The sequence below is a fragment of the Microchirus variegatus genome (genome assembly GCF_963457635.1).
Source record: "Microchirus variegatus genome assembly, chromosome: 1".
Lineage (NCBI taxonomy): Eukaryota > Metazoa > Chordata > Actinopteri > Pleuronectiformes > Soleidae > Microchirus > Microchirus variegatus.
Window position 1 is genome coordinate 4,035,859 of NC_139802.1, and position 11,815 is coordinate 4,047,673.

At 43.2% G+C, this 11,815-nt stretch overlaps 1 protein-coding gene across 1 annotated transcript; it reads left to right on the forward strand.

Moving 5' to 3' along the window:
* Window positions 1-710: 710 nt before the first annotated feature.
* On the forward strand, window positions 711-11,175 carry trim46a (tripartite motif containing 46a; the record flags this gene model as incomplete). The annotated part of the gene is made up of 12 exons (XM_083900120.1): window positions 711-770; window positions 2,022-2,280; window positions 3,104-3,254; window positions 4,433-4,631; window positions 6,436-6,582; window positions 6,665-6,760; window positions 7,392-7,645; window positions 7,744-7,865; window positions 7,975-8,304; window positions 9,393-9,622; window positions 9,708-9,775; window positions 10,737-11,175. 12 exons carry the CDS (start codon window positions 711-713, stop codon window positions 11,173-11,175), a joined length of 2,355 nt encoding a protein of 784 aa, XP_083756246.1.
* Between the last annotated feature and the right edge of the window lie 640 nt (window positions 11,176-11,815).

The following is an 11,815-nucleotide window of genomic DNA, read 5'->3' on the forward strand; positions in this document are numbered from 1 at the left end:
GTGTGTTGCACCTCTCGTATTTCATATCACAAAACCCCACTCTCTGTGGTTATGTTTCGGATAAGACTAGGTTCGGAATAAGAGTAGATAGTGAAACGTATCTCAACGCGGATATATCTTTAGACACACACAACAACACAGGACACGGACGACATTTGTGAAAGGACGAGCCATTTCCCTCCCCCCCATTCGCCGAACAGTGCCATCTACAGGCAGTGTGAAAAATAGGCCACATACGATTGAGCGTAAAACATGGAATAAACACCGTCTTTTCTACATTTCGGTGCTATAACAGTGATTGCACTGTTCGTGCATCGTTAAATATGCAACACATAGCACACAAATCAAAACAAAATAGCGACTCATGTCACAAAGGAATTCAATAATTTATTATTGTGTTATAATTTGGGGTTTCTTGGCCAATGCGGCTGTGTGTGAGTGCGCCCCTCCACCTCCCTCTTATTTCTAACAGACGACACATAATCAGCGTGTGCGCAGCAGCTCACAGTCAACACAGAGAAGCACCTGGAGCAGATCTGCTGTGCAGGGTCAGCAGTCACTGGTCCAGGCCTGCAGCTTTTTGCCTTTGTCTCGGCGCCAATGAGCAGGTTACGCATCCTGCTCCGGGCTGATCCTCCAGGCTGATCCTACCACTCGTTTTATATACAGTCCGTGGTGAATGTTGGAGGCAGCAGCTCGACAGTGGAGACATGGCAGAAGCGGAGTTACAAACCTTTGCCTCCATCATGGACGCGCTGGTTCGCATTAGTGTAAGTATAAACGCATATTTTTATTCTCATCCTTTTTTTTTTTTTAAATCATTATCATTTCATCAGCGTGCGCTCTATATGAGCTCAGCTGCGCGTCTTTTGTTCCCCGTCTGCGCCTTTATTCACACAATAATTTCAACAACCGCCTGAAAACACGTAGCCTGCGTGTTGAGGCGTTTAGATTTTTTATTTTTTTCGGCATCTAAATTAAACCAGAGGAATTGTTGCGTTTAGGCGATGCTTTGTCATCGTGGGTATAGAAACACATACACACCACAGAAAAACTCTAACAGGTGAAACAGATGGTTGTTTCGTGTTCAAAATGAGCAAAATCTACTTCAGCAGGTGAAAACGCCTGCTTTACAGGCCGCGTATAAAGCGGAGGCAGAGCTGATGCGCGTTGTCATGGAAACGGGATGCTGCGTTCAGCAGCTGCAATACTGGAACAGGGCCTATATTGTCAGTGAGTTAAAACTATTGTACAAACCCTGACGTCACACGTCACTAACTTTTGGTTAGCGACAGGTTTTTGCAGTGACGTCTGTACAGCACCTTGAATATACATTTGTGCTTCATAAGTGCTTTATAAATAAAACTTGCCTTACCTTGCAAAACACACGTAAAACTGAGGAGATGACGAATAGGGCAAGAAAAAAAACTATGCTCTTCATTTTGAAACGCTCCCCTGTAGATATCTCATAGGTTGCTCAGCATTTTTTCCTCCACTTTTGCTCTTCCTGTGCTCTGTATATCTAGCACCATATGTAGGTAGTGTTTGCATCAGCTCCCCATCTTAGCTTTGAGTCCATCAATTTGGACATCAACTGATTCTATTAGAGCTGCAACTAATGATTATTTTCGTAATCGATTAATCTGTCGATTATTTTCTCGATTAATCGATGAATCGTTTGGTCCATAAAATGTCAGAAAATGTTAAAAAAAACGTTGATCAGTGTTTGTCAAACCTGGAAATTATGATGTTCTCGAATGTCCACAAACTAAAATTATTCAGTTTTAATGATTTCCCATAAAATATTTACATTTAAGATGCTAAAACAATCAGAAATCTTGTTTTAATAATGAAAAAATCTTCAGATTATCAATTATCAAAATAGTTGGCGATTCATTTAGTAATCAATTAATAATGGATTCATCGATTAATCGTTTCAGCTCTAGATTCTATAGATCTACATATACCGGTGACTCAGCCTAAATCTGCTCTGACGCCTTGTACAACTCTCTCCTCTCCAGTCCAACATGAAGAGTATGGAACAGGAGCTGCGCTGTCCAGTGTGCGATGAGATGGTGAGGCAGCCCATCCTCCTGCCATGCCAGCACAGTGTGTGTCTGCTGTGTGCAGCAGAGGTGTTGGTACAGAGAGGTTATCCTCCGCCAGACCTGCCTCCCGAGCCAAACTCGCCAGCCTCCACACCCAACACCCGCTCTCCACGGCAGACACGCAGACCCACGCCGAGGACCCCTGACCGCCTGGAACGCGTCGTCAGGACAGGTAGTAAAACTCAGGTTGAGTCATTTATCAAGGGAAAAAAATCACATCAGTGTCCATGTGACCTCAGAGTGACAAGAGTGATGTCACTAAGCTTACACATCACCTTCTTACCTATACCCACAAACCTCTATGCATTTATATCATGGCTTATTTAAAGGTGCCATATGTAAGAATGTGGCCGAAAACGGTTACTACATTCAAATGAAAAATACCGAGGTCTTTTAGGTTTCATTTTCTGACGTAACTGGCAACCCGTGGTTGCTCGGCAGCTGAGACTCTACTGACTGCAATGATTGGTAGACGGCGGTAGGTGGCGCCACATGCCAAAACATGATTTGCAGTCTGCAAAAAAAATGTTTTAATGCAAATATTTTGTCTGTACTGTTGTTGTTGGTGAGGTCAGTTTGTTATATGAACATATACATGAGTCTCTGTGACACATTAGGAGGATTTTATGGCCAGTTGCTTTAGATTGATTACATAATGCACCTTTAACTGCATGCAGAACAATGGCTGTAGATGCAGGGTGAGTCAAAGAGGCAGAAAGGCAGTAAGCATTTATGAGCAGCTCTGTTTTCGGAACGTTTGTAAGCAAAAAAAAAATCATTTCCTCCTCTGTGAACACTGACCCGTATTTATCCCTGTGTTCTGTACAGACCTATGAGGGACTTTTTGTTCTTTAAATTTTCTCACCAGTATCTTTCTCCCAACTGTCTGTCATCCCCGCACAAATCATCTATTCAACACCCTTTCCCCTCTACAACTCCATCTTCCTCTTTTTTCCCCACTCATTTCCTCTACATCTGTGTCCTCGTCGTAACAGTGTGTGGTACTTACCCAGGGCGAAGGCGGAGGGACGTCGCCCCTCCTCCCATGCTGTTCCCATGTCCTTCCTGTCAGCAGGATGTGGAGCTTGGAGAAAAAGGCCTGACTGACTGCTTCCGCAACCTCACCCTGGAGCGCATTGTGGAAAGGTGCACGAAAACCATAAATACAGTGTGTAGACTAAAGCAGACAGAGTCTTTTATTGCTGTCTGGAGCATTACTTATAGGGAGTTTTTTATTTTATTTTATCAGGCGATCATAATTAGCTTAGAAACAGAACAATCACACATTTGGATAAAAATCCCTTTTAACCTCGTCTGCAATCAACAAATAAAGGCAGCAGAGGAAGAGCCTGGTCGATTCTGATTTATGCACGAGACAGGAAATCATTTGCTGGAATCAGTTTCAATCATGAATCTTCTCTTTAGCCTAGATTAAAGGCAAAGCCTGAGAGCAGATTGCAGGAGCAGCTAAAAAACAAACAAACTCTGCAGTGTCGGAGAGCAGCAATTCTGGTGAAACGGTCCAATCCTTATAAACGTTAGAGTAAAAAAAACTATTAACAAATCATTATCTTAAAGGTGCATTATGTAATAAATCTAAAGCAACTGGCCATAAAATCCTCCTAATATGTCACAGAGACTCAGGAATAATGTTCATATAACAAACTGAACTCACCAACAACAACAGTACAGACAAAATATTTGCATTAAAAAAAATCTTTTGCAGACTGCAAATCATGTTTATGTTTTGAAATCATGTTTTGGCATGTGGCGCCACCTACCGCCGTCTACCAATCATTGCAGTCCGTAGATTCTCAGCTGCCGAGCAACCACGGGTTGCCAGTTACGTCAGAAAACGAAACCTAAAAGATCTCGGTATTTTAAATTTGAATGTAGTAACCGTTTTTGACCACATTCTTACACATGGCACCTTTAAGAACATATATCATGTAAGTCATACAATAACATGCAAAAGTACAGCAATCATATTAGCATTTACCAAAATAAAAGGCTCTGCGATGGAGACAGAGTTGTGAGGATAGATGTTTTCCCTGTGAGTCTGTGGTTATTTTGGTTTGGAGAAATGTGAAGGTGCATTTTTTACTTTGTAGAACACTCTAACAAGACAGGTGCTGGCAATGTATCCAGGCCAGGCAGTTAAAAGAGTTGGACTCCAAACTACTGAAATGAAAGCAGGGCAAACCCAGACAAGTTTACAAAACTCCTGTCCTTTTTTTTTTTTTTCTTTTTTTTTTTACTGTTACTGCTGCAGAAGTGCCTATAAGCCCCACCCTTATCCCTGTGTTTCTCTGTCTGCCCTTTAGGTACAGACACACAATGAGTCTTGGCAGCGTTGCCATCATGTGTGGTTTCTGTAAGCCCCCTCACTCTCTGGAGGCCACTAAAGGCTGCGCTGACTGCAAGTCCAACTTCTGCAACGAGTGTTTCAAACTCTACCACCCGTGGGGAACGCCCCGAGCTCAGCATGAACACATTCTACCCACCAACAGTTTCAGGCCAAAGGTGTGTTTGGTTTTTTTTGTGTTTTAGTTCATGACAAGGAACATCAACATCTAGTTTTCACGTCTCATATTGCAAGCCGTTAAACCAGGGGTGTCACTGAGGGCCACATCAGCATAATGGTTACCCTCAAAGGGCCAGATGTAACTGTCATACGGAATAAATGTAACTAAATGTAACCAAATATAATCTAAAATAGAGGTAACTACTCTGCTAAATAACTTTCTGTATTTATTACTTATTCAATGTCACTCATCACATGACGCATATACAATTATGCCACTTTGTAGGTAACACAATCGGCATGCATTGTGGGAAATGTAGTTTATGGTCAACACACGCCTTAAAGCAGCATAGACCTATTTTAACACAGATTTTTAAGACCAATTAATCACTCGCGGGCCACATAAAACGATGTGGCGGACCACATCTGGCCCCCGGGCCTTGAGTTTGACACATGTGCGTTATACATTTAATAGCTAGACTGGATATGTATTACCGATATCTGTAATTCAATTCTTCCTAGTCAAAAAGAACATTTCAGATATCCACAATGACATTCTTCCTATCCACAATTGTCATTTCAGATATCCACAACGTCATTCTGGTTATTTAGAATGAACATTCCGGATATCTGCAGTAGAATTCTTACTAGGAGGAACTCCCATTTCAGATATCTTCAATCCAATTGTTACTAATCATGATAACATTTAAGGTAATTGGAATGAACCGCACTGAAGTGACGTCATTTGTCCTAGGAAAAATTACATGGTGGATAGGAAGAATGACATTGTGGATAGGAAGAATGTCATTGTGGATAGGAAGAATATCATTGTGGATAGGAAGAATGACATTGTGGATAGGAAGAATGACATTGTGGATAGGAAGAATGACACTGTGGATAGGAAGAGTGTAATTCTGGATATCTGAAATTGAAAGCCCAATACACTTGAATGGCAAATGAGACGTCATTTGTCCTAGGAAAAATGACATTGTGGATAGGAAGAAAGACATTGTGGATAGGAAGAATGTCATTGTGGATAGGAAGAATGACATTGTGGATAGGAAGAATGTCATTGTGGACAGGAAGAATAACATTGTGGATAGGAAGAATGTCATTCTGGATATCTGAAATTGAAAGCCCAATACACTTGAATGGCAAATGTGATGTCATTTGTCCTAGGAAAAATGACATTGTGAATAGGAAGAATGACATTGTGGATAGGAAGAATGACGTGGATAGGAAGAATGTCATTGTGGATAGGAAGAATGACATTGTGGATAGGAATAATGACATTGTGGATAGGAAGAATGTCATTGTGGATAGGAAGAATGACATTGTGGATAGGAAGAATGTCATTCTGGACATCTGAAATTGAAAGCCCAATACACTTGAATGGCAAATGTGACGTAATTTGTCCTAGGAAAAATTACATTGTGGATAGGAAGAATGACATTGTGGATAGGAAGAATGACATTGTGGATAGGAAGAATGTCATTGTGGATAGGAAGAATGACATTGTGGATAGGAAGAATGTCATTGTGGATAGGAAGAATAACATTGTGGATAGGAAGAATGTCATTCTGGATATCTGAAATTGAAAGCCCAATACACTTGAATGGCAAATGTGACGTCATTTGTCCTAGGAAAAATGACATTGTGGATAGAAAGAATGACATTGTGGATAGCAAGAATGTCATCTAATTACATGTATCTGTAATACATATCCAGTCTAGCTATTGAATGTTAAAACGGCTTGCCACATGTCTCATGCCTTACTCCTCCTCCCCCTCTGCTGTGCTCTAGGTCCTAACATGCACAGAACATGAGCAGGAGAGATTGCAGTGGTACTGCCGCAACTGCCACATGCTGCTGTGCCCACTCTGCAAGCTTCAGCGTGTCCACCATGGACACAAAGTGTTGCCGATAGCACAGGCCTACCAGGCCCTTAAGGTGAGTACGTGAAGCGTGTTTGAGCGATGTCAGGGTATATCGGTATATATCTGGATACAGTTTGACTGCTTTTGTTCTGCAGGACAAGGTCACAAAGGAAGTCAACTTCATCCTGGCCAACCAGGAGACAATCCAGAGCCAGATCACACAGCTGGAGGCTGCCATCAAACAGATGGAGGTGAACCAGCTTTTATCTGCTTTGCTTCCACAACGTCTTTGCACACGTGCAGCAGAATCTGTCTGAGATTGTGTTAGATATTATTATTATTATTGAGTGTTGACTTGGTGGGTGGGTTTTCTCTGGGTTCTCCGGCTTCCTCCCACAGTCCAAAAACATGCGATATGGGGATTAGGTGAATTGGTGACTCTAAATTGACCGTAGGTGTGAGAGTGTGAATGAATGGTTGTTTGTCTCTATGTGTGTCCCTGTGATGGACTGGCATGAACTGTCCAGGGTGTGACCCCGCCTATCGCCCTATGTCAGCTGAGATAGGCACAGCACCTCCCGCGACCCTCTGGTGGAGGATAAAGCGGTAGATGATGGATGGATGGATGGACTTAGAATTCATAAAGATCAACAACATTGCTTTTTTAATAGATATTATCACCATGCTTTTATACTGTGTGATTCCAGGCCCAGTCTCTTCCCTACCTCTGTAATGTAACTCAAATTGCAAATGAGGGTACAGGTGATATTATTACACCCTCTACAGGCCAAAAAACTCTAGTGCACCCTTTGCTGTAATCACTAAATCATCGTCACTGTAGTCATTGACTCACTGGAGCTCTATTTGTCTGTCCGTTTGTAGGCTAACAGCTCAGTGGCTCTGCAGCAACTGACCTACTGTATCCGGGAGCTGGGAGCAGCTGTAACCGAGCGTCAGGGAGCTTTGGCTCTGGCCCTGGAGGCATCTCGGAGCAGGAGGGAGGAGGCTGTGTCTGCTCAGGTCTCAGAGAGGCATGGACTGCAGGAACATGAAGGTCTGATGGCGTACACACTGGAGCTGCTCAAGGAGACCGACGCGCCCTGCTTTGTTCAGGCTGCCAGAGTCACTCACAACAGGTACCTGTGGGGAAAAAAAACACCAAATTACTTTCTGCATTTTCATTCATTTTTCTGTCATTCCTCATTCTGTGGCTGCTGTTTATCGCTCTCGTCAGGCTGGTGAAGGCCATAGAGCACCTGCAGTGTTTCTCTCTCGCTGCTGATCCCTCCTTCAGACATTTTCACTTGGATGCATCCAAAGAGGTCAAGATTATCAACAGCTTGGAATTCATACACGGTGAGCTGCTTTGTTCCTGTGGTATAAACAATTCAAAAGTGACTTTTTTTGGGGAAAAAAAGAAAGAAAAAGAAACCTGTATGTCTTCTTTGCTCTCATTCACCCACAGCCCCTCTAGCTCCAGTCATTGACACTCAGAAGACGTTAGCTTATGACCAGCTGTTTTTGTGCTGGCGCCTTCCTCAGGACTCGGCCCCAGCTTGGCACTTCTCCGTCGAATACCAGCGACGAGCAGGAGGAGCTGGGGCCTCGTGGGGCGGCACCAGATCTCCCAGCACTTCGACCTCGTGGCAGCGCCTCGACGAAGTGAGAGGAACGAGTGCCGTGATCGACCGCCTGCAGATGGACAGCGTGTATGTGCTCAGGGTGAGAGGATGCAACAAGGCCGGGTTCGGAGAGTACAGTGAAGACGTGTACCTTCACACTCCACCTGCTCCTGGTGAGACATTTAGACTTGTGTCATTACATTATCTTCTTTTTAAATGTATTTACTCTTGAAAAGTATTTTCACCTTCCAACCCATAAAACCCCCATAATAATAAGACAATTCCTGGTTTCTATAAATAAAATCCAGAGGTGGAAAGTACTAAAATATTGTAAAAGTACCAATATTACTCAAGTACTTTACTCTAAGTATATTACTCAAAACTATTTTGGAGCTCACGCTCCCGGCGCGACACAGGATATTACGTCACATTTGGCGCGCGCCCTCTATGTTCACGCGCCAGTGCTGGTGCTAATCACGTCATCATTGGTCTGGTTCTGGTGTATATTTTCCGGATAGGATTTATAAAGTAATAAGTACAATACTTGAGTCAATACGTACTCAAGTAAAATACAAAATCCTGATTTTAAATTGTACTTAAAAAAATACAAAATACAAAAATACACTGGCAATCTGTCCAGTGTATGCCCTGCCTATCGCCCAATGTCAGCTGAGATAGGCACAGCACCCCCCGCGACCCTCTGGTGGAGGATAAAGCAGTAGATGATGGATGGATGGATGGATGGAAATACAAAATACACAAAAAAAAGTATTAAATACAGTAACTTGAGTAAATGTATTTTGTTACTTTCCACCTCTGATATAATCCCACAAAAGAACTGTAATGTAAATAGAAATAAAAACATTGAATTTTTGCTTTAAACTTGAACATTTCCGCTATTAATTCATTTTTTTTGTTGTTTCACTTTTTTTGTTTGTGTTTTAGCATCTTCACCAAACAGTCCTTTTTGTGTTTGGCATTCCAGTTTCATCCTGGTCAGACTCTTTCTGCCTCTGTGTTTCTTGCTCCAGGTCTGTCATTGTTTATTTACCGTACATCATCCATTGTCCAATACATTGTAGTGAGTCAGTGTTAGCCCCTCCCTCTCTTTTTTTCTCATATTTCCCGTTAAAGTCACTTCCTGTTTTACTCATAAACACACCTTTTATATCCTCCCACTCTTCTGCTCGTGATCAGACTCGCTGTAAATCATCTAATCCCACAAATCCTGACTACTTTTCCTTGACTCACCTCCTCCCAGTGTTGAGTTTCTCCCTGGACTCTCGCTGGTGTTTGCACGCCGACAGGCTGGCGCTCGGCAAAGGCCAAACCTATGCTCGCAGTGTTCCCGGCCTCTCTCTCCTGCAAGCGGCCGACCGCACGCTCACTTCTTGCCACTTGTCCTCCGACCTGCTGGTCGCCGACTTGGCCGTCACTCAGGGTAGACACTACTGGGCGTGCTCCGTGGAGCCCGGTTCCTACCTGGTAAAGGTGCGAGAAAGTCACGGTTTGGTGCAATATTAGGGATAAGTTTTACCTGACCATACCTGACCAAAGCTTTTCTGTGTGTCTGCAGGTGGGAGTAGGGCAGGAGGCGAAGCTGCAAGAGTGGTTCCACCTCCCTCAAGACATCGCCAGCCCTCGGTAACTAAATCTGATCACGCTAAATATACAACAGCTTGCAGAATTCACATCTGCTTTGAAGACTCTGCAAAAAAAATTACAGATATGAATGGATTAATTGTTGCAGGGATTTGATTATCAGGTGAGACGACACAAAGATGGAGTTTCTGGAGTTAGCGATGAGTTCAGTTTAAAAGCTTGATCGAAGACAGCTCAGATCTGAGGAGAGCTGAGACGATGTGAGCCAAACATGAACAAGGAGATGATAACAGCTGGGCGTCCTCTGTCATTGTCAAGTGGGGAGAGGGGAGAGAGACGTCAAATCAAGATGTCTGGCGCCTTCGTTTGCTGATACCTAGAGTTGACTTTGGGGAGGACTGCATAGTTAAGATATCGGTAGACAAATGACGGGACGCCAGGATGACACAGAGGCCTTTGGGATTTGTCAGGTTCAGCTGGTCTTTAACTGAGTTGTTAATGAGTCGCTAATTTAAAGACTTAAAGAAGGCCGAATTATAAGTCTTCTTCTTACAGTTACGTGTCGATGTCGATGCAATCCCTTGCCGCATAAAGTGTTGGGATTATGTGCCATGACAGAAACAGTCACTGTTGATGTGCAATTGATGTTTTGGCCACTAGGGGGCAGTGGAACATCATGTAAACACACCTTTGATTTAAAGTTCACCTCATTATATTATAAATGAGGTTGATGAAAGAAAAGAGTAAAGATAAAGGGTATAACACTAAAAACAATAAGCAGTCCTACTTATTATTATTATTATTATTATTATTATTATTATTAAGAAAATGTGTAAATATTTAATGATTCAGCTTGTACTGCACACAGCAACACTTTGTATTTGGTGCACTTCTGACTGCTGATATGAAGTGAGCATACTTTAACTACATCCTTATCCTACATGTAGACTTTTCTCTTCCTCAACCCACTTTTCTCCTCTCTCTGTCCCCCCCCCCCCCTCAGTTGTGACCCAGACAGTGGCCATGACAGTGGGCCCGAGGACGGCCAGGACTCCCCTCCCTTCTTCTTCCTCACCATGGGCATGGGTAAGATCCTTCTCCCTCAAGGACAGAGCCACAGTCAGAGCCAGGGGGACAGTCAGAGCCACGGAGGAGTGCACTCCCACAGCGGTAACCCGCCTCGGCCTCACACCGCTCCTCTGCCGCCACGGCTGGGAGTTTGTCTGGACTGCGACAAAGGACGGGTCACGTTCTACGATGCTCACTCGCTGCGGATCCTCTGGGAGGGACACGTGGACTGCTCAGCTCCGGTGTGTCCGGCGTTCTGCTTCATCGGCGGAGGAGCCCTGCAGCTGCAGGACCTCGTGGCCAATAGGAGCGTCGAAGAGCAGCAGCCGCGCAGGGTGACCATCCAAACCAGAGCAACAAATCTCAGCAAATGAAGAAGAAGAAGAAGAAGGAGAGATTGTTTATGGATGCAGCTCACATGTGAACACATGTTGCAGTGAGTTGATATGAATAATATCAGACACTTTTGATACTTTTGACTGAAACTGTTCCTGCTCAGTGTTTGTTTTGCATCTGCACTTGAAAATGTCAAAAATCTTTCTGTTCGCTTGGTGTAGTTTTGAGTTTGTCCTTCTTTTTTTTGTCTCCTTGACTATGAACAGTGTGGCTGAAATGATTCTATGCAGAATATTGTTGACAGGGTGAGTCAAACACATTTATAACAGGCACTATTAGAAACTCTGCTCTCTATTTACACATGTTTAGATTTATCCCAGAAGAGCTGGGTAGCAAAATTTGCATGCAGGTGTCTCTCTCTCTCTCTTGCTCTCTAGCGTTCATAAATAGCATATATGCAGAAAACTGATTGTCAACTTGTAAAAGCACCTCAGACTGTACTGTATGTCTAAATTTTCTATCTTGATTTCTATGTAGGCTTCAACAAGCGTGAACAATGTGCATATAATGCAGAATTCGAGAATACGGATGTTCGTCGGTTGTTGAATTGTAAAGTTCTGCAACGTCAGACACTTTTGTAAAGTCACTGTTTTGCATTTCAAAAACAAAAGCAAAAAA